This window comes from Apus apus, chromosome 3, assembly GCF_020740795.1.
Source record: "Apus apus isolate bApuApu2 chromosome 3, bApuApu2.pri.cur, whole genome shotgun sequence".
Taxonomy (NCBI): Eukaryota; Metazoa; Chordata; class Aves; order Apodiformes; family Apodidae; genus Apus; species Apus apus.
In genome coordinates, this window is record NC_067284.1 from 109,806,775 (window position 1) to 109,830,563 (window position 23,789).

General features: G+C 36.6%; 1 protein-coding gene across 3 annotated transcripts in view; it reads left to right on the forward strand.

The window, feature by feature from the left end:
• Window positions 1-23,700, forward strand: part of CD2AP (CD2 associated protein) — an 83,000-nt gene extending 59,300 nt beyond the window's left edge. For 2 of the 3 annotated variants that reach the window (XM_051614933.1, XM_051614932.1), the window contains exons 9-18: window positions 1,921-2,025; window positions 4,714-4,750; window positions 5,310-5,372; window positions 8,655-8,814; window positions 10,907-11,046; window positions 17,159-17,274; window positions 18,079-18,165; window positions 18,770-18,954; window positions 20,225-20,288; window positions 21,430-23,700. In XM_051614933.1, the coding sequence (XP_051470893.1) occupies window positions 1,921-2,025; window positions 4,714-4,750; window positions 5,310-5,372; window positions 8,655-8,814; window positions 10,907-11,046; window positions 17,159-17,274; window positions 18,079-18,165; window positions 18,770-18,954; window positions 20,225-20,288; window positions 21,430-21,471 (999 nt within the window). In that variant the 3' untranslated portion in view covers window positions 21,472-23,700. The remainder of the gene's footprint in view (window positions 1-1,920; window positions 2,026-4,713; window positions 4,751-5,309; window positions 5,373-8,654; window positions 8,815-10,906; window positions 11,047-17,158; window positions 17,275-18,078; window positions 18,166-18,769; window positions 18,955-20,224; window positions 20,289-21,429) is intronic. The other variant, XM_051614934.1, reaches the window with a different exon arrangement.
• Window positions 23,701-23,789: the final 89 nt, after the last annotated feature.

Consider the following 23,789-nt stretch of genomic DNA (forward strand, 5'->3'; position numbering starts at 1 on the left):
GTGAGGAAACTGGAAAAGCTTTGCAAATAGCCCTTTTACCTTCAGTATTTGTACTTCGATGATGCAGCAGGCTGACCTAGAGGTGGTGGTTGGAAAGTACTATTGTGTCAAAAGGTGAGAAATGAAGAGTTATACTTGCTGATTTTTATCTAGGTATTATGAAAAAGGCTGAGCAAATGTTTTGAGTAGAAAGATGAAGTCTAGGTGTTAGAGATGCTTGGTATTTTGGTGAAACCGTACAGAAGTTAATGATTCTGTCTGACTATTTAGAGAAAGATGGTTATTTAGTTGGTTATTTCTATTTGTTTTTAATATTGAAAACCCTTTTTTTGAAAGGTCATCTTGTTGCAGAGATTGTTTTTAAGAAGTGAACCTACCCATACTTAATTTTCCTGCAGTACTGTTCTTTTGTTAGTTACTGCTTACATGCTGCAATACTGAAGGAATAACAACTTGTCTAAAAAAAGTGCCAAGTTTCTTTTTTTCAGTTTTCTTTCTGTTTTCAGCTTTCATGTAGTTGCAGAAGAAAGGTAATGTTTAAGGAAAACATTAAGGAAAACATTGCCACTATTCTTCTCAAGAAAATTGATGTTACATAGGGATTATCTTCACTGTATCTCTTGCCTCTCTGTCCTTTTAAAACTGATTTACCCAAAGGATACCCTGATCCAAACTGGAGTGAAGAAGAGCTTATCCAGAGCAAAGCTTTCTTCAAAGCCATCTTCTGAAGTCTGAGTGTAATTGAATTTAACTGCCAGGTGGCTGACGCAGTCTGGGGTTTTGAACTTGCAAGTGTTAAGGTGTTATCATCTGGAACATTCACTCTGTAAAGTCTGTCCCCCTCAGCCACTTCTTTTCTCTTTGTTCTGCATATGATCATTTTCCATGGAGTTGTCTCTGACTTGCTAATGTGCCTCAGCACTGTCTAAATTAAGTTTAGCAGTAGATGCCTTATCCTATTTATGCCTGCACACGGTTCAGAAATTGGACCTTACAGTACTTAATTGAAAGGGTGACAGAGGGAGAAATGAAAGAAAATGTTAGCAAGCTTTTATTTTCAGCACTAATCACCTATTCAGGTCTTCTTCCTGCCAATTCCTCCTTTAGTTTAATGTGAGGTGGGATTTTTTTCTTAAAATTATTTTGTAGTTTATTTTTCTCCCTTCTACCTGTCCAGTGTCTCAGCTGAAGTCAGTGCTAAATTGTCCTTCTTGTGTGATAAACTTCAGATGAGTTACCTGATGCTGTTAACACCAATAATCCACTTGGACTTTTGTGGAGCACTGACATCTGCAGAATTTTGGGTCTGAGACACAGAGAAAAGCTGATACTTGTACTGTTAAAATACTCAAATAATGTCATACTTTCTGTTACAGACAAGCTAAGGCCTTGATCCAATAAGATCATGTAATGGATTTCTGTGCCAGTGAATTAATTGTGCATTTGTTTTTTCTTACGTCTTAATGTGGTTTTTTTTTCCCCTCAGTGGGATGTATGCTCTTGCTTCTTTACCCTTTTCAGACCAGTAGGTCTCATCAATCAGATCAGAATCATTTTTATTTAGTATATTATGTATTGCTCAAATGACACTTCAAGTGTTTATTGAGTAAGTTGCTGGTCAAGGAAGTTGAGAATATTTAATGTTGTGCATTGGGTTTGTTTTCCTGCCCTTTGCAGCTCTCATCCTTATACCTTTATCTTATACATGATGTAATATAATTTCATCCTTCTTTTTAGAAAACATACATAAATTGACTAAGCCTATTCCCATCTGTAGCTGTTTTCCCTTGCTAAGGTAGCCAGAGTCTTATAAATGTGGTGTTTCAGACAATTGTTTTATGTTGTGGGTAAAAGCAAAAACATTGTTCCTGTAACTGTATCAAATAAATACTGATTATAATATCCTGTTATTTATTTTAGGACACTGGAGAGTCAGGCTGGTGGAAAGGAGAACTGAATGGTAAAGAGGGAGTCTTCCCAGATATTTTTGCTGTTCAAATACAAGAATCTGATAAAGACTTCCCTGTAAGTTTTTCTGCGTGTCATTTAGTATCAAAGCAAAGTATTGATGGAAATGCAGGAAATAAAAGCTTCACAGCACATTATGCTGTGAATATTAATACAATTGTGGCAGTTTTATCTTGAGTTAGTTATGTAACTTCATCCTGATGAATTAGTTATATCGAAGAAAGACTCAAAGGTTATTGTTTGTGTTGAACTTCTCCTTAACTATTAAATAGAGCCATGCTTTTCCAGACTAACTGTAATTAATGAGGATGGTTATTTTATAGAAAAGGATACAGTTCTGATAATGTGGTGTTACATGTAACTGATTACTGAATTAAACGCTTGCTGTGCTGAAGGGAGATAAGCACTCAGTCTTTTCCATCTGTAGTCTTGTAAATAATTAGAACTGCAAAATGCTGAATGGCCCCCGTGGCACTGACTGGGATTTTCCCATGTTAAGACTTGGCAGTAGTTGGCAGTGCATGAAGGATAGTCTTCAGGTGGAATCTAGAAATAGTTTTTGTCACCATCTCATGTGCTATCTTATGTCAGTCAGTGTTTTCATGTGATACTTCTTGCTCTTGTAATTTTGGTTCATATTTTATAATTTTTTTTGGTTGAGGTTAATGTGGTGTTTTGGTTCTGACAAGTTTGTGTAGCAGAAATGGTTGTGTTAATCCAAAAACACTGATCATCCTCAGATGGGACACATTCAGTTCCAGATGAGGACATGTAAATGCTGGAGCTTGTATCTCAGCAGAGCAGAGTTTCAGTTTCATAGTAATTTAGTGACATTTGGTCTGGAATTGAAGACATTCACGGAGGATTGCTAGATAGAACTTGGCAGTTATTAGCAGTTAACCTCAGTTACCTGACATACACAGAAAGTCTGGATACTCCAAGTCAGTGTGTTTTGTTTTGTTTTGTTTTTTCCAAATTGATTCTGAGTTTTACAAGGATGACATGGATACCCTAACACACGACTGGTTTGATCTGAGGGGTGAGTGGGCAGTATTGCTGGTTTGCAATACAGAATTGTTCCCTTGAGAGAGAGAAAAAAACTGTTCTGTAGCTGTAAACAATGTTTCCTGTAGACAGACCTTGCTTTCATCTTTTACTCTGCATTGTGTAGTGTCTTGGTATAGGGATTCACCTTGCACTAGGCAGCTTTGAAGTTCAAGGCATTGGATGGCTGATTATTGTAATCAGCTATTTGATACTGAGTTAATAAAACTGCAAATCAGAATCACATAATGGCAAATTGATGCTGAACTCTCAGTGTAATTGTTTCTGGTGTAGGCAGCAGGACTGCACAGCTGGATAATGTATTTGCTTTTTTTGGGAAGGAAGAAACAGACTTGTTATCTAGCTTTGCTAGCTTTTGTGTTCTCTGACACTAGAGAAAGAAATGTGATAGGGGTTTTCATGCTGGGTTAATTACAGTTCACTTGTCAGAACAAAATCTTTCTGCATAAAGAAGAGCTTATTCAATACTGGTAGGGGCACAGAAGTGAAATCCATCCATAGCAACTGTTTAAAAAATACTACAAGGAGTTTCTGGAGGTGCTGTATTAGACCAAGCTCACATGGTTTCTGCAGTGTTTGTATAAAGAACAGGTTTCTTTTTAGGTTTTTGTGATAATTTTTTCAGTGAGTCTTGTCTTTGTTCCTTGTCCCAAAACCAAAGACACTTATTCTACAGCATATTAATGAATTGGATTCTGAGGATGAGGTGGCTTGAGATGTCTGACCTGAGAGGTGCCAGTACTCCTTAAGCAGGAGACAAATTAAAATTCAATTTTACCAGTTTAAGGAAAGTAATGAATGACTGCATTTCAAAATAGTTATTGTATGAAGTTTCTAGTATAAAGGCATTGGGATGGACTGCCCAGGGAAGTGGTGGAGGCACCGTCCCTGGAGGTGTTCAAGGAAAGGGTGGATGTGGCACTTAGTGCCATGGTCTGGCTGATGTGGTGGTGTTAGGTCCTAGGCTGGACTTGATGATCTTAAAGGTCTTTTCCAGCCTTGGTGATTCTGTGATTTTCAGTGTGCAAACTGCAGCTCTGTAATACTTTTCAAATTTTTAATGGCTAGTTTGTCCATCTTTCCCACTTAAATAGACTGTGATAAGGAAGCTCAACAAATGTTTTTGCTGTGACTGCAACTTTTATGTTGCAAATGCTGCTGCTTTTTCTTACTGTTGTAATTTGAAAGCCAATGGATTGAGATAGTACTTCTGATACTTAACTTAGAACCTTTTTTTTCTGATGAAAATTACTTTTTTTTTTCCCTCAAATGTGTACCTGATTACTCTTTTAAACTTCTGCTCTACTAAGATCAAGGTTTACATATTGAAGTTAAAATGGGCTCAATGGGAGCAATTCTTCGGACAAGAAAAGGTGTCATTCTTAGGTTTTAGTTCTTTGTACCTTCATGCTTATGCACATTGCTGAAACACTGATCTGATTCAAAGAAACCTGCATTTTGTTCCTCTTCTTGTAACTAGTTGTCTGGGAGATATCAGAGGAGTTACTCCAGTTCTCTGTGTTTCCTGACTGTGAATTGATTGCCTCCTTTGTTAAATACTTTGAAATCTGGTAGTAAACAAACTAGACATTACAGTATGCAAAACAAAACACAGATAAGTCAGTCTTTGATAAGGAAAATGTTTATTTATGATTTTTGTTTTGTTCTTTCTTTCTGCAGAAGTCAAAGAAACCTCCACCTCCAGTTAAAAGCCCAGGTACATAGTATATGTATGGCAGTATGTGTCTGAGGAAATACTACATTTCAGAAGCAGTGTATGACTTCAAAAGAAAGTTTACAAGTAACTTCATATTTCCTAGTAATGGTTGGGAATTGGTAGCTGCACCAATAGAGCACTGGAACAGGCTGCCCAGAGAAGCTGTGGAGTCTCCTTCACTGGAGACATTCAAGACCCACCTGGACACGTTCCTGTGTGATGTGCTCTGGGTGACCCTGCTCTGGCAGGGGGGTTGGACTAGATGATCTTCAGAGGTCCCTTCCATCCCCTAAGATTCTGTGATTCTGTGTGATTTGAGGTTACTTTTTATGCTTTATATATTTTGCTGCTGCTATATATATGTTATGAGGGAGTGTGCTTTGGAAAGATTTTAATACAGGCTTACCCTTTTCTGGGCTCAAGAGAGTGTTTATAAATGGTATTACACTCCTTGCAAAGTTGAAAATATAAACACAAATTGATGTATGTCATATTTTTAGTTAGTGACTAGATAATTAAAGCTCTTTGAGAAATGTCTCTGGTTTGTTTTTGCATTCAGCTCCAAAGCCTGAATTGCCAGCTGGGGAGAAGAAATTCTCTCCTTGGAGGCCTGAAGAAAAAGGTGAGACCAGTTTTCTTCATAGTTAATTTCAGATTTGTAAACAAGTTTCAGATGTTAGTTTGGCTGCTCTATGCCATAGGTGCCAGTCTGGAAGACATCATACAGTTTCTATTTGTACCATCTACCCAAGTTCTGATGTCTGTGATGTGGAAATGTATTTAGAGTAATTAACCACACTTTTATGAAATGTGTAATTCTTCTTACTGCATTGCATTCTGAAAAATATTTCTTGCACAGCATAATAATGTAGTTACTGCTTAATTCATCTAAGTGTAGTTCTGTGATAGTGTCTGCAGTTTTGAACAATAAGTTGTTAGAAATGAAAATATTTGCTACTCCTTCTGAATGTTTTGACCAAAATCAATCAGATGGAGAAAGAAAAGAAAGAAAGGAATGAAACAGTTACAACACAGTCACAATGCTCAGAAATTGATTTATTGTCCTATTAATTCATGTTATATTCCATGTTTTCCAGCTACACAGAATTTGGAGGTGCTTACCACTTTATTCTTAAAATTTAAAGGGTGCCTTTATTTCAGAATACAAGCTGCTTTTATCACCTAAACACATTTCTAAAGTGCTTACTGTTGTGTTTGAAAAACTGGGTGAGGGAAGCTGTTAAATTGTTTTGACTGTGTAAAAAGTCAGAAGATTAAACAGGCATGCTGGTTGGGTCTTAAGGAAGAAATTCTGATGTTGCTACATCTTAAGCATATTGCAAGAACACTGATCTCTGAATAGTGAACTGTGGGTGACTGTAGCTAAACAGCATCTCAACAAAAAAGCCTGCTTGATGGGTTTCTTGGCTTCCTTGAGCAGTTTTAATAACCCACATTTTAATCAAAGCCTGTTCTCAGGTGTTTCATATGAAGAATGCGAGCAAACAAATCATTCCTGTATGTTGGAACAGTATTTTCAGGTGTGAATAGAGATCAACTGTATTATTCTAGAAATTTTGATCAATTGCCTCTTTTAAACTTGCAATAAACTGAAATTTAATTTTAGACTGATTCTCTTCATGCTGTGGTGTTAACCTTTGCGCAGTTGAGTTCAGCTGTTCAGTTTAGGAATGTGACATGATCCAAAATACTTACAAATATGAAAGCTACTGAAAAATTAAGGTTGTGTTACTGTTCTTTACTGTGGCACAGGAAATGATGGAGGAAAAATTTGCCTTGTATTCATTAAAGGTCAGGTCTTAGAAGTTCCTTCTTTAGATAGCAGTACTGTTTTACTAGAAGAAATGCCCATTTACCAGGACAGTTTTACTTGTAGGAGAAAAACCAAACATGTTCATACTAGTGATTAAATTAATTAGTGTGCTTTTTTCAAAAAAAAAAAGCAAAACCCAAACGTTCATTGAACAGCTGTAATTAGAAGCTATCAGACCATGTAATTTTAAAATGTCTATTGGGAGACTAATACATCTGCCTTTAATTGTGATAAAAAAATTAATAAAAAAATAAAAGCAATACTCCTGTAAGTGTTTCTGTATTTATAGTGAAGGACACTTGGTGTAATACAGAAATTTTTGTCCAGTGAAAATGTCTTCAGACTAGTGCTTTTATTTCCGTTACCAAACTGCTCATTTTTAGCCAACCCTGATCTTTTTTCATTGCCAAGCAAAATCCAGAAAAGGGTCGTGCCATTTTGTCTGCGCTCATGGTGAATCTTGACCTTTGGTATTAACTTTTTCCACTTAGCTGTGGACCTTTTTTATATTCAGATTTTGCGTGGGAGGAATTGAAGGGAAAACTGACATGACCATTCAGGGATACGATTTGACGGCAGCATTTTTTTCTGCCCTGTTTATGAGCTCCTTCTTAAAAACCAAAGGTATGACTCTCACCTTGTGTTCAGCACAGCTAAAATAAAGCTGTTTGATGAAGTAATCGTAACTGCTGTTGGACATTTAAACTTTTAAATCTTGCAAAGAGGATCAGTAGGCACAAGTGGCTGTTAAGAAGCTGTTTTACAGAGGACAAGCAGCACCATCGTGTGGCAAAATTCTTCCACTACCTCAGTGCTTTATTTTTTTAAACTCTCTGCTAAGAGAGACTGGAAGGTGATGCCAACCAGCTTAGTTTTTTTTTTTTTACTTCATCTCTTCCAGTGTTCAAATGTCCCGAAGCAGGAAGATGATTCTGCCCTAGATAATGTGTTTTTGATGAAGTATCTGTGTTTCTGTGGAAAAAAAATGAGTGTTTTCCCATTTTATGGCAGAAGGGCTGACAGTCAGTGGCTGCAGGACTTGTCCAAAGGAGGTCAGTCATAGACCTGACAGTGAAGGCACTTGGCTGAAATGGAGCCAAACCAAATTTCCAACCCTACCCCCAAGTCCTTGGAGTATATAAACACTTTAGTGTAGACCAATACTTGGTTAAAAGTGAAGTCGTAAGAGGGGAGGATGGGAGAGTCAAAGCTGAAGGTCAGTCTTTCCATACCAATTTACTGATTTATTGCCCTGTAGGGGCAGTAACTGTAAAGGACTGGAACTCCTTACTGTAACCTAGCAATAATCTTTTAAATCCTCGGTGCTTTATGCATGCTTGACTGAGCTGTAGCATAGTTTTATGAGGAAAAGTAAAAGGTATGTTCTGGATATTCCACAGGGTGTGATTAGGGAACCTGGCTGAAGATTTCAACTAACATTTGTGAAGCAGCTTGAATTTTTCAGTGTCCCATGTTTTCCATGTCAGCTTCTCTGGACAGTATTGAATTAGGTCATGCAGTCATGAACAATAAATCTAACTTTCTTTAATTTTCCATACTTAATTTGTATCTTGAATTTGTTGGGAGGTAGATTTTATCCAAAACAAATGCAGTTATTCAGATAAATATTAATTTCCCCCCATTTTTTTCCATAGGTAAATTATGTATGTATGTATGGAAGAAGTCTAATTACAACAAAATAAAAAAACAAACCCTACCTTTTTAAGAGGAGATAAGGTGAATTCATAGAAAAGATAAAGCATTAGCAGTACAGAGAGATTCTTGGTTCTTAGCTGTCATTTGTGGTGCAATAATGTGAATCTGTAATTCTTTACTACTGTCTCATGTCAGTAGGAAGATACTTTGCTTACTTTAACATTATGGTTTTTAAGTTCAGGTAAGTACTTCGTGTGTTTTGATAAGGTAGCACTTAAGATGCTTGCATATTTTCTTTTCACTTTGATGTTCAAAGAAAGTCTTTCTGACAGCAGCTGCTTTCTAATTGATTAGTATTGCAACAATTCTAGACAACATGTTTTTCTAAAATGGTGTGGTGGTGTATTTTGTCAGATGAAAAAGGAGTTTTGGATCAGAAGCCTTTGAAGCCACAGGCTCCTCAAGTACCACCCAAGAAGCCTATTCCTCCAAGCAAGACCAACAACTTACTGAGAGCAGGGCTTCTGCACCCAAAACGTCCTGATAAACCTGTTTTGCCATCATCTGTATCCAGGTCAGTTAAATTGTATACACCAAGTCTGTTTTATTTGCTTTGTTGTTCTATCTATCTGCATGGATGAGGTAGGAAGAAACATATGTTTTAAGAGTGAAAAGGTAAGTTTTTCCTTACACTTACCAGTGTCTTGGTTTTCCAAGTCTTTTTCACTGTGAATTTATAACTTTCTAATTCTTGGAGAGATTTAATCCATCTCAGAGTAAGTATTACAGTATGAGGCAGATGAAGTTACAAACCTGTGGGCTGCTTTGCAGTGTGGTGTAAAAGAATCTGTGGATGTGGCACTTGAGAATTACTGTTGTGTTGGAAAAAACCTGAAGATTTGAGCTGCATCAACTTCCATTGTCCAGAGTAAGACAGAAAGCAAGATTTGGTGGTGTTAGGTCATAGGCTGGACTTGATGATCTCAGAGTTCTTTTCCAGCCTCAATAATTCTGTGATTTTAGCACAGCTAGTTCCTGTGCTAAAGGTTCTCAGTGTAGCTTGTGCTCTTCTGGGAAAGAAGCCACTTACTGCAGAGCCACATCCAGTCTCTCTCTTGAGTATACTCAGTTGAGTTACTGGACAAATAAGGAGAGAAATGACAAGTAATCTCTCACTTTTTCTGTAGATCCACTTTTAAATGCTTCTTTTCATGAGTTTGTAATAATTATTTGTGGTGTTTCACTAATTTTGTATCAGTACAATCCCCCCACAGTTTCCCTTTCTGCCTCCATTGAAGTATTTGCCTCATCCTTACCCAAAACTGCAGATAAACTGCCAACAGGTAACTATCCCTTTGGGATGTTTAGCTGACTTGAAGAAACCATGAGGAAGTCCTGCTGAACTTGGTCTTAGACAAAGAAAAGATTGGATAGCTTCTACATCAAAGGGGTTGCACCTTAAATACCTGCAAAGATAGCAAGTGTTTGTCAAGGTTTATCTTTTTTACAGCAGATCCTGTCCTCCTGAACCAAAAGGAAGATTATCTAAGGGGACAGGACAGTGAGGAGGAGGGCAGTGGGGAAAGGGGGCGTGGGTAAGGCTCACATTTTGGACAGTTGACTTCAACAGAAGAGACTATCTAGGCTAAGCTGCTTCTGATCCCACCCTGCACAGGCTGGAGAACACTGGATGCCTGACTGAAGAGTCAGATCATTGCCAGGCTGCTTAGGTTTTCAGTCCATAATTCAGTTGTATCATTTGGTATTTTGGAGTTTCCCTAGTAAAGACTTTCTTCTTTAAAGCCACTGGTCATGTTCTCCTCCCTCATTTCAGAAAATAGTTATGGATATAAAGGGATGCACATGTGCACTTAACAGAGGTCTGTAGTAAACTTTGGTCCTTTAACGAAAACATTCAATCTTAGGGGTATTTAAATATATTTTAAAGCCTGAAAGTTTAACATTGCTGTAGGAAGATAAGGCTGCTGTCTCTCTTTCTACTTCCAAATAAAGGATTTGGGAGATGAGTTAATGACAGGAACACACACTGATAACTGGTCCATTTATTTTTATGCCGTGGCATAAAGAGTGGCAGGAATTGTAAAGGAAATGTAATCTGTTCTTCTGTCTGTGTGTCTTTGTTTTGGTGAGGGTTTTTTTTCCTTTTTGGATGGTGTGATCAGACATGGAAAGAATGGTAGAATAAAGGCCAGGTATGCAAGGTATTTTCTTCTATACCAAGAAAGAAATAACTTGTTCTTGGCAGCTTTTTTCTTTACAGGAAGGTTTTGATGTCAAGGAGTCTGAATATGTTACTGAATATTTCAAGAGCTATTACTGAAGGTGCTATTCAGCTCTCTTGTTTGCATTTGCACTGAAGTGTAGTATTATAGATTTAGGTACCAAAATTGTGCCCTGTAGTAAAAGTTTTGGATTTTTTTTTTTACAAGGAGATTGTACATGCTTGATAACTTTGCAAAAGCTGGAACAGAATGATTTGCTTTTGTAGGAGTGGAACTGTTCTCTGAAAGACTTGATTTTAAGACTACAGAAAATAATAAAGTCTACTGCATTTTTTTTCCATTTACTTCTGATTCTTGGTGTGATTCAGTTGTAAACTATTTAACCTCTTGACCAGCTGTGTCTTGTTTTTTTTCTTACTACAGATCTAATGGAGAAGTTTCTCTTCGACCAAAATCTGAAGTTGAGCCAGTAGCAAAACCAAAGTTAGACTCTGAATCATTACCACTTAGACCAAAATCAGTAGAGGTAGATTCACTTGTGCTAAAGAGCTCTAAAGAATCAGGTAAGAAAACAATAAGGGGTCTTTTGGGTCTTTCTGTTTGAATTGCAGTATTTTACAAGGTTAGAATAAGCTTTTTAAAGTAATTTACTCAAGATACCACCAAGTGCCATTTTACCTATTCAGTACAAAGTGTATTTTTGAGACCTGCAATGGGTAGCTGGAGGTATGGGTCAGCAGGTGATGGCCAGGTGTCAGTAGGCTGTTTGGAGGTGGTTGATGAGCTCTTTACATGGCAGGAAGGGAGAAATGTAGAAAATGGTTCATTCTTCTAATTTGAAAGCTCTTTTTTTTTTTTTGCTGCAACTTTTACCTTGCCTTTTTTTTTTTTTTATGAAATTGTTTTCCTTGCTGACTGGTTCTGTTTGCTCTGCTCTTTGCATTTCAGATAACTTTTGATTTTCTAGCTATCCTGCATATTTTTAGTAATGCCATTACCTTCAGTGTCCTGGAATTAGGTTCATGGCTATTCAAGATTATGACTTTATTGTACCTTAAATTTGGGCCAGCATTGTAGATTTGAATTTCGTTATTATGGTTTTGCTGCACCTTGAGCCAAACCTGGTATCTCTTCAAATTTGTCCAGTAAAAACCTTGATACTGGTTTAAAGCACCCACATTGATGATCAGGCTCTCTGAGCTGTTACTTGTCCTTTGCTGACAGCACAACTGATTTGAGTCCTCTGTGTGCCTCTTGGGCAGAGATCATCTGCTGTGGGCATTTCTTTTTTTTAAACTCTAAATGATTTCTATTGTATAATTAACCACTGCAGAGAAAGCTTTAGTGAATTGTGCCTGCAGTGTCTGGCTCACACATCTCAAATGCAACCTTTCATCTCAGAAAAGGTTTTAATAGTAACACATTTTGAAATAGTATAACTTGATTTCTTTTCTGTTCAGGTTCCTGAACAGGTTCCTTACACTTCAGAGCTTCTGAAGTGGAATAAGTTGAGCAGAGAGAGAAAAATAATGCATTAAAAACCTGAAACAGTTTACAAATAGTAAAGAGTACTCCTGATTTTTCCATTAAGCATTTTAAAATGTGCTTCTAAGCTTGAATGTTCTTTATGAGGAAAGGTTAGTTCATGTGTGTATTTAATATATAAATTTATATTTTTCTGGGCCACGAAAATCTGGACTCCAGCAGTTACTAAAATATTCTGGAAATATGACAAATATTGTCAGAGTTACTCAAAAGTATTTATAAGTTCTTTTTTTGTTCTCCAGTAAAATCTATGCATAAACTGTGATATGCCTTGTTTTAAAGGTGTTGAATTGGCAGTTTAGCCATTCCCTTTGTTTAAAGATGAGTTTGAGTGAGGGCATGGAAGAAACACTTTCAGGCCAACTAAGCTGAGATACTAAAGTCTGATGCACAACCCATCCTTAAAAAATTTGCCCATGTCCTTCTACTCAGACACTTATCTCTAGGATTGTGCTAGGTATCCACAGGAAAAAAAGCCTCACAAAAACAGATGAAATGTCTTTTTTTTTTTTTAAATTTCGGTGCAGTTACATTGACATCTTTGTAACCAGAGTGGCAACATAGTAGCCATGATATTAAATGTTCATATATATGAAAAATCTATTAAAAATCTGTGAATTTTGATTTGCTAACAGAAGATTTTACAGGCTCATGGAGAAAAACGAAAGATTTTAATACCTAGATGGGGCAAAGGACAGGGGTACATAACAAGCAAGTGGGTGAGTTCTGTTCAGTGGTCCTTGCTGGGTGCAGAGCAAGTGAGAGGCTCAGGCAGCATGTGCAGGAATGCAGCACTAACAGTGACATGGAGCTGCTATTTAAGGAGAGTTTCAAAAAGCCTCTGTTATGTGAAACTCCCCTTCTTTGAAATGATCCACATAAGTCACTTGTAGTTTTACTACTCTGTGAAAACAGACTAGACTCAGCCTGTGCAGCAGCTAAGGCTGTATAAAGCTCCAAAGATGTTGGGTCATCACATAAGTTTAAGATTGTTTAATATTACAAATCTAGAATAGATACTGAAACATGGGGGAAAATGTATGGCTGGGGTTGGCAACTGCATTACTAGACTGTTTCATCCCCCCATGCCCTCTCCCCCAATCCTGCCCTTCTCCCCCACCCCAACTCCAACTTCAGACTGAAATCCTGAAGTGAATGAAATTTTAGAAAACAAATTTCTTAAAAGTATGGGTCTTACTTTTTTTGCAACTTAGCTTGACCTTGAAGTGTCATGTGGGTTGAGCCACTTTCAGTTTAGCTTAAGGAGAAGCTGTAAATATTCTGTATCTATAGGAAAAAAACAACCTGTGAAAATTAGACCCCTAACCATCACATAAGAAGAAATACTCAAAACGTTCATAAAAATGGAACATGGTGAAATAACTCCTCTTAAAGCTTTATTTGAAAAAATGCATAAATGTTTCTGTTTGATTAGAATGAAGTACTGTAAAAGATGAAAGCTGTAATAATTAGCATGCTGAACATGTAAAGCAATTCTGTTTCTTCTACAAATGTTTCTTTTTCCTGCTTTGTAAAATAATTTTTTGGTTCAGAATCTTTTTCTAGACATTCCTCTCCTTGACTTTTCTTTCCAGATTTTGTTTCCTATCCTGTTTGCCATGTTTCCCTTCTTACGTGTCAGGAATTTACCCTACCCTTCTCCATTTTGGTAAGATAACACACTCTAAGGAAATCCAAATGCTTTATGCCATACACATAAGCCTCTCAACATCTGAAGCATAATTTTCAGTTGCAGTTATTGATACTAAAATTTTTGGGTTTCAGCTTAAAATGCTTTTTTTGTTTGTTTGAATGCCTGTTTTCCTTTGTTTTGAATGAAGAAGTTACTTTAATTATACTTTTCAATTAGGAACTTGTTGGGATTAAAAAAAAAAAAAAAAAGATAAGAAAAACTTCAGCTATTGACAAGCCAAACCTAGTGTTCATAGCAAAATGTGTTCAGTACTTGCAGCACTTTTGGTGTATGTAGGCTGAATGGCTTTATCTTTCTGTACACAGAAATTATGCAGTTATGAATCCTCTTGTCACAGAATCCTCTACTGTTGGCTAATTAGTATCATGAGTCTTGTAAAATAGTGTTTTTGAAAGTTCATGTCCTAGGCACATGCTTAATTGTAGGAAATATGTTACTGTTGCTGGACTGCAAATTTAAATGTTCTAAAACTTTTCTCTGTCCCATAAATGTTTGGAGTGCAACCACAGCAAGATGAATAATAGGAGAAAGGGCTGCCACCTTCTCTTAATTAGTGTGAGGTCTTGTTTTCTAAAATATTGGATACATTTCACTTCTATTATGGGTTTTTAAACCCCACCTGCGTGAGATATTGGAACTGTAATTTGTTGAGACACTCCTTCAACCTTGCTTCTTTTTCTGAAGGCTTTTAAAGAGAAACTGCTATGAATATACTTGAAGCATTCATAAATCTTAACAAAACCTCTCACCTAATCATATCTGTTGAAGCTCCTAACAGTTCTGTATTGTATGGGATGCATGATAAACTTGCAGAAGTGACATTTCTAACAGTCTGTCCTAAGTGTCTGTTTAAGCTTAAGCTCATCTTTCTAGAAAGAAAGGTGCTCTTGCTCAGCCTTAGAATAGTTTTCTGGCTCAGATTATCCCCAGATGAATGATGTTGCTCTTTTGGCATGATAATGGGATTTCCTTTAAAAAGTCACAGGCTGTCTGTGAGACATGGGTGTAGATGGTGAACTTTCAGTGAGCTACATCAGTAGCTCTGTTGGTTTCAGTGGGGACAAGCTTTCTCCTAAGATAATTAAGTGTTGTTTGAAAAGAAAAAAAAAAATCCAACAAAGGAACTCACAACAGAATGAACAAAACCACCACCACCACCAAAAAGACAAACCCTAATCCCCACCAGCCTGTCTTTCAATTTCTTCCCTGTACCAAAGCAACAAAATGGAAAGGTATAGAGAAAAATGCAAGCAGAGTCATGAGTCCCTCTGACTGTGCTGGTTTTATTTTAATGCTGAGCAATTGTCTCAGGAGGAGTAATTTCCTCTAGAAGCCTTTAGAGATAGCAGAAAACCTCCTGGCTTTAGTGTCATCCCACTATTTATATTTAAATCATACACAATTCAAGACTGTAGTAGTCTTCATCTTCAAGCCTTCAAATACTGTAGTTTTTTCAGAAGTACACAGTTTTCTTAATATTTTCTTAAATGTTTTTATTATGCCTGACATGTTTGCTTTATTCAGGGAGACAGGGCTGGTATTATGATCCTAACAACAACTCAGTTTACAATTCTTATTTAAATTTACTGCCAAATGATTAGTCATTTCTACAGAATGACAAAAGGAGGATCCTTTAAAGGCAAAAATTACCAAGATGGGGATATTTTTTCCTGCCTTCTTGTTATCTCTGAAACGTAAATCCTGATTCACAGTTTGGCATGGGTTAGTGCTCTGTGATTACTGACAACTGAGTAAAGAAAGTGAAGATAGACCCCTTGGTCACGGTTGCTTGACTTCTAATAATTTAAATATTTGATTGGCACAGACTACAACAGAAATACCTTCATAATTACTTATTTCTCCCTCATCCTCTTTCCCCGTCAGCTGCTTGCCCTTCATCACTTCTGTTCCTTCCTACTTTGTTTTCCTTCCCTGCTTTTTTCTTTTTTAATTGCAAATATGATTACATGTTTACAAAACACACTACCTCTACATTCTCTTTAGTAACATTAAAAAGCAGCAAACCTGATTGGTAACAGACAGTGTTATGCTTGCATTTCAGTAAGGGAGCAGATGATGAAGTGGGTAACGTCAGGGATGTCCAAAAGATGTGAATAGTTCAAGGACTCCAAGGATAGTAACGTAGAGTAGAAGACATTAAAATTAATTAAAACATTCAGTGGAAAACTTAGACATCTAGGAATTAACTTAGTTTTGACTAGGCATGAGTAAAGCTTGGAGTAATCAGATGACTTTGTCATCTGTGGCATAACAGTGTTGGCCCAGTGTTCTTAGGCAGTTTTCTTATCTGGCCTCTTGCTGTAACTTCAAAATGAGTGAGAAGAAAGCAAATGTCATAGTTTCTCTTTGATAAATCAAAATGTTATTACCACCCTCTACCCCAAAAGAAATAAATAAACAGAAACACACACACAAAAAAGCCCAAGCCTTGAATGTTACTTTTAGTGCTCATAGTAAATGCTGTGTGATATTTTTGTTAAACATTTAGCATCTCTAGAATAAGTAACTAATTTGTTTTGTAAAATAATATATCATATCTATATGTCAATATAGTGTCAATGCTTAAATCAAAAACCTATCTCACTGTGTGTCTGTTGGCAGGTAAGTAGTAGTATTTTTTTTTTAATTATTAGGAAATGCAGTTATTAATGGGGTGGACCTACTTATGTAATTATATTAGATATATTTAAGTTCTTCCTGTTAATAGGGTTTTTTCCTAAGCTTACCTGTTCTCGTAGGATATTGAGTTTCTATTGAACTAAGAGTTTACCTAGAGCTTTGAGCACAAAGAGACTAATTACTGAAGAGATCGTATGATTTAATAAAATATGTGAATAGAGTTTTGATATGTTTGATTACAGACTTTATGAAGCCATGTGTTTTCTTTAGACAAAGTCCTACTGATGGAAAAAAACTGCCCTGCACAGAAATATTTGTAGTTAATGTCTTTTACTTTCATGAACCCTTTGACATGTAGTTTTCCATTTGCTTTTTGTTATAATAAACTTGTATTTTCATGCTTTTCCTGCAAGTTTAGTGACAAGAAAATACGCTCTCTTAAATAGTTAGGTATGGCATCTCTCAACAAAACAGTCGTATTTTTCTCCAGATACTTGTTAGGTCTGTTTTGTGGAGCACTTCTGTTGAGAAGTCAAATTTAAATGCTAGTTTAATTTTTTTCAAGGGGGTAAATATGATTTCTCTGGTGTGCCAAGGTCATGTAGTTGTTTCAGATGGGTCGCGCTGTATGTGCTGAAAACCTTTGAAACAGTAAGAATTCTGATATTTTTTAAACATTATTTTTCTTAAGGGAAAAAAGTACTTAAAAAAAAAAAAAAGGAACATAGCAAATCCTTCTGGCCTTGATGGTGTCCTTTGTTTTCATCTTTTCCTAGATCTGTTAAGCTTTGATGATGTAACAGCTACCTCAGATAACTTATCACACCCTACTGCAAACCGTCCCAAGATGCCTGGTAGGAGGCTACCTTCACGTTTCAATAGCAGTAATCCTGTGAGTATATTGGGGTTTTCTTATTAGTGAACTAGAAACTAACTCCCAGGAAACAGGGTTGAACTGGGAAACAGTCCTATGGACCATTTACCTGAGAGTGAAACGTAAAATGCCGCAGAAGTTTGGTTCCTATAGACCTTGTCTACGTGCATTGCCAGCATAAGAAGACAGGGTGGCTGTGTTGCAGCTGGAGGGGTCTTTTCTCCTCTGTGGGGTATTGGGGTATTGCTGCAGTGAGTACTCAGCTCTTCTGGCATCACTGAGTATGAAATAGGTGGTGTGTATACACACAACTCTAAAAGTGTCTTTGGTGCCTAACAATAGATAGTCTTTGGCCACAACAAACTGATTTAATGTTGTGGTAACACTGGATTTGAGATCTCATGCTAAGATGTGAGGTTGTCAGACCATGAGAACCAGGTGCTGCAAAGTCCTTGGATTAAGTTTGCATCATCAGATGTTGTATAGTTCAGTCATGCCAGTTGCTGTTTGTGTTTTACAGAAGCACCTACAAAATCCCAGAAGCATCAAGGGCTTATTAAGTACTGCAGAGATGCTTAGGGATCCTGCCCAAGATTCCTGTTTGATTTAAATTCAGATGAATGAGTATTACAGGGAAGGAAAGTTCTGAATGGTAGAGAAAGAAAACTATGGTAGCCTAACAATTCAAGTTTCTGTTTTCTTTGTTTTCTTTATACTATCACATCTTCTAGAAACACGTGACAGTTCTTTTTAAATTTTCTTTACTACTTCTTTATTTTTTTATTCTGAAAACTGTTTCATTTTTTGTGAATCGTTTGCCAGGCAAGTCAAAATGTGAGTCCAGAAAAAAATTTGAAGGTACAGAAAGAAGAAGAAAGTGCCAAACCAAAGCCAGTTGAAACAAAAAAGGTATGATACCAAGGAGCTAGAGAAGTACCAGGCAGCTAGATGTTCAGTTCATCTTGCTCAAATTTCCAGTTTAGATAGATGCAACCATCTAAGTGCAAATGATTGTATGTAAGGGCAACTGAGCCATGTCATTTAATGTAAAGTTCATATTAGAAATCTTAGCATAATATTAATTTATACTTTAGTATCACCATCTTCAGTTCTGGTGAGAAATATTCTATCAGTTAGCATGAAACTATGGAATCATTCCCAAATAAGCATGATGTCCTCTCAGCCTTTAGTCTCCTGGCAGACAGAGCAACTGAGCAGATCAGAAAGATGCACGAAAGATTGTTTATGATGGAGCAATGTACTCCAGTAAATCACTACTTTTTTTTCTTTTTTTAAAGTCTAGAGCACTTTTTTAGTGACTATAGGAACCTCAGGGAAATTGTATAAAATATCTCATATGCTACAGTAGTCCATTTGAACTAGGTGTTTTTTACCTTTGGGTAGAAAATATAGGAAATTTGAGCCCATGTAGCTCCCTTAACAGTACACCCTGTGAGTACTAAGTGATCAGAATGATTTAATTTCTTAGCTTTCTACTGATGTGTTTTTTCAGCCATCTGCAATCAGTACACCAATTCCATCTTCATCTCAGAGACCAAGTTCTGTTATACTCAACTTCCTTCCTGGAGATGTCCAACTTAAAGGAGAAATGGATGATGAAAAAAATTCTGTGGAAGAACTCAGGACTCAGATTAATGATTTGATGGCCTTAGTAGATGCACTGAAGAAAGAACATGGGTAAATATTTTCCTTCTCAGTCTGCATAGGCATATATAGACACTTCCAAATGTTTTTAATGCCAGTACTTTTCACTGTTTTTAATACCACTGTGCACAAGTGATTGCAGTGTTGACATGACTGGTAGTAGGGAAAGTTATTCCTGAGCTTTTCAGATTGGTGATTGTGGTGGCCCCATTGTCTGTTCACTTGTGAGGAGGTTGTTTTTAGGAGAGCAACCAAGCTGGTGAAAAGTCTAGAGAACAAGTCATATGAGAAGCAGTTGATCAGTCTGAAGAAAAGGAGGCTGAGGGGAGACCTCATCACTCTCTACAATGACCTCAAAGGAGGTTGCAGGGAGGTGCGTGGATATCCCAAGTGGATAATGGCAGGACTAGAGGAAATGGCCTGAAGTTGTGGCTTAGATTGGATATCAGGAAGAATTTCTATACTGAAAGAGTGGTCAGGCACTGGAACAGCCTGCCCAGGGAGGTGGATGAGTCACCATCCTTGGAGGTATTCAAAAGCCATGTAGATTGGGTACTTCAGGACACCCTGTAGTGGCTGAGGTTGTGGGGGGGAGGGGGTTTGTGTTGATGGTTAGACTTGGTGATCTTAGAGGTCCTTTCCAACCATGACAATTCTGTGATTATGTTATTGAAGAATGATGTAGAAATAAAACATAACTGGTGTTGGAGTAAGCACAGTAAAGACCAACCTGTGGGAAATCAACCTTCTCTGGTTTTAGTTTTACAGCACAGACATTCATTTTTGCACTATTTAAATGGTGACTTACCAAACCAGCTTAGGTTGACCTCTTGTGAGGTTATAAAGCATCAGGATCAGTTGGTCTCCAAAACAAACTAGTAAATGATGAGTTCTGGAGATCAGTGAACTATTTCTTCAGCAACTTGATGATGATTCTTAGTGCTCTCTTGCGTCAATGTAGTTATGAAATAAAACATGTTTTAGGAACTTTCTAGTCTAAAAATTTTCCATTCTTTATGTAGAAGTTGCCAACTTATTTTAGCTTAAATTCAACTCTCCGAGTAAAATAATAATAATAATTTTCAAGTAGTCTACTTTAAATTGTGATAAGTTAGGCATAGGTGCATAGTGGTAGGTAAGAAGTGTTGAGAGTTGGTGGAATCTTGTGGCCCAACAGATTTGGGTGCCACTTCACTGTTATGTGAATTCCTCTTGTAAAATTGAAACAAGGCTTGTCTTTCTTAGTAACATGATTTTTTCTTTTTCCATCTCCAACTTGTATTTCTGGTATCTTTATTATTAGGAGAGAACTGGAAAAACTAAAGAAGGATTTGGAAGAAGAGAAGCTGTTGCGAAGTAATCTGGAGGTAATGTTAGCAACTGGGGAGGGGAAGTTGAGAAGAATGTAGGCAGTGTTCTGGAATTTGGTGCCACAGGAAAGTCTTAATGAACCTGCTCAGCCTTTTTTGTATTGCTGTGCTAGTGTCTGGTTGAATGAATGCCTCATGAGACAGCTGAATGTATAGGAATGTTTCACAGTTCATCTTAGTTCAGCTTTCTTTATCTGGAAAATTATTTTTAATATGTGTGGGTGTTGGGATATGATCCAGTTACTGTTGCTAGATTCTGCTCCTAGCAAGAAATATGTCCAACTGGCCATATTTCAAGAGAGCAAAATACTTTGCTTTTGTAAGACCTAAAGGACAAACTTATGTAATCAAAAGCAAAACAGAGCAAAAATAAACTTTCCTAAATTTTTCATTAACTGTTTAAATTTTGAGTGGATAATTTCCTGAAAGAGCAGAATGCATCTGAAAAATTTCCTTATGAATAAATGCCACTCCTCTCAATTTATTGATGAAAACATCTACCTCCCTTACAATATGATGCCATTAAGGAGTGAATAGGATGAGCTCACTGTAGAAAATGATTTCAGTCTGGTACAAAAGGGCATTTTATTTGTGAAACAGCACTTCTTATTGACTGTGAAGCTGCTTTTAAAACTTGAGAACTTCTGGTGAGTCCTCTTTTTAATGCGTCTCCAGAGCAGTCAATGAAGTTGCCTTAAATATGCACTGGAGATGAGGAGGAGGTAACTTTCATGTATCCTCTATATCCATTTGAAGAAATACAAATGAATCATGGCACAGTATTTTGTATAAAGTCAATAAAGGCTGCTTTAGGAAGTTAGTCTGAGGTGATGATGCAGCATTACGTGGGGACATGTCAAATGATTCCACAATGCAGCTTGGACTGCTTTATTCAGATTGAGTTTATCCAGTAAGATGTACCAGAACTATAGGTAAATTCTTGTTTGTGTAGCAATATAGTTGTATAAAATCAGCTGTAAGTACTGAGCTATCAGATGCTTTTGTGTTACGATTTTACTTACTGAAGTGTCTTTTGAAATAGTAAAGGTTGTAATTTTACCAAAAGCTGTAAAGACTTTAGATTATTGCTGCTTTAATACTGATTTTTTTTTTTCCCCCCAAAATGTCAATTTTCCAGCTTGAAATAGAAAAGTTGAAGAAAGCAGTGATGTCTACATGAGACAGCTATGGACTCAATGTTTTAAACTCACCAGGAATTCAAAGCTGAATGCAAGGAGAACTGACTCTTATTTTATAATAATGGATGCTGGTGTTCTGCAGTTTTAAAGAGAAAAATATAGTAAAAAAAAAAAAGGAATATAGTCTTTTATTCAGAGAGATAAGAAAACAAAAAAGAATAATGATGTAATTTTTTTGCCAATATAAAAGAGGCCTTATTTCTTACTGTGCTGGAATTGCAGACCTTATTTTTTGGTTTGCTTGAAAATACTACTGAATCTGTATAGAAAGGAGAGGGAATTCTTAATAGATTTTTATTGAATACCTGTAGCTTAATTTTTAAAGAGATCTATGCTATAAATAGGATGATCTATCTTTACAACTAATCTGTAAAATAGTCTATTGGGAGGGATGGAGTAACTGTATCATAATCATAGTCACTACTTTTCCCCTACACTCAAAAGGGAATATATGATATTTGTACAATTTTGTCAGTCTTACCCAGGGTTATGCTGTTGTGCCTGTCTGCAGTGAGAATATGAATAATGTGCTGTTTATAAGTTGAGTAATGAGATAGGAATTTGTTAATACAATGAATCAGGTGAAAGTCCTATGCATTGTAGTAAGAATGAATTACCTGAGTAGTTTAGCAGAATGTGTTGTCAGTTGCACTATTGGATTAAAAGGGATTTAGGACTGAATCATGAAGTTATGACAAAGATAACTTTTAAAACCACAAAAAGGCAAGAAATTCCAGAAACAAGGCCAGAATCCAGTCTTAACTCAACCTATTGTGCCTAAAATATTGTAGCCTACAGCATGAAAACTGAACATTAAGTCCCGTCTGTGCTTCTGTGCATCTAAGCTGGAGCCATCAGTCCTTATAGTGGCTAAATATGCATCTTGATCTGTTTTTACTATATAGTTTTGTTTATAATATGTCTCCAAATAAATCCCTTTGGAACTTTGATACGCTCAAAAGGTCTCAATATTTATATATTTATGCCATGAACTTTCTCAATATATTGTGTACCTCTGAATTGAATAACATCTTTGTATTTGAATGAGTGATTGGAGCAATTGCTTTGACAGCATTGTACTGGAGTCCAAGATGGTGTTTTTCATGTGTTATGGAAAACAGTTCAAATCTTGTGGATTGCCATTATCTTTCACCCCTGAGCTGAACAGAGTGCACCAGAATAACACACAAATAATATGCAAAGTGATGGGAGACCATTATATTTATTGCTTTATTCATTTGATTAGAGGAAAAAAAAATACAGCTTTAGAAAGCCAGTCAAATGCATTACTTTTGTTAGCAATTACCTTATCTCCTTTTAGTCTACTAGAATTTAAGTGACAAAAACATGCTACAGAGTTTGGCAGCGTCACCAGTAAGAGAAGTAATTAAGTTTCTATTCATGGGAATATTAATAAATATAGTAGTTATTTACTATGTCACTTGAGCAAGTGACATGGAAGTGTTACGTCTTGAGAGTATATTTTCTACATTTGATGCATCATAAAATACAAAATTAAAATTGTTCATAAAATCTGATTCATGCACTATGCAGGTATTAGATAATATTTGCTAGTCACATTGCTAATAAGCTTTTAACATTTAATTGCCCAGATGCATCACAAATTAAGACTTGAACCTGATCTTTATTTTGAGGAATAATGTGCAGCAGCAATGCTTGTCATTGGACACTAAATTCTTGCTTGGAATTCATCCCTCTAAGTCAGCTGATGAAAAGCAGGAATTGAGCCTCATGGAACAGCCAATTTTATTACACAAGCTCTTTGCTGTGATGAGAGCACGAAACAAATCTTGGGATGGATTGCTCTACAGAATTTGTCTGTGTGTAACCTTGTAGCAGACAAACAGAACAAGACAATCAGTTAAAACCACAGATGAAAGGTGTTAATTATTTAATGGCCTTTGTTCGCTATAGCAATAAATTACCCAAGTGCAATGACTTGATTTAATAAAACCCTTCTTTAAAAGTCGCTGCTATGAGTATTTTTAGCCATAAGGAGTTGTCCTGGTATGTGTCTGTCTTGTCTTCAGCTAGTGTTATGTACTGGAGTGGAGGGGGAGAGGGTAATGGTTTTCAAGACATTCCACAGTAAAAGTTCCTGAAAGCAGTGTGCTTCACTGACTTGTTTACCAGTGCTGTAAAATGATGCATGCTCTTCAAACTCTGCCAATAAAATAAATTTAAAAACCTGTTGAAATGTCTGCTCAGTTCTGTTCTGGGTTTTTTTCTATGCCTTTAAATTCCTGGTAGAAGGAGTTTGGGAGGTGGGAGCAAAGGG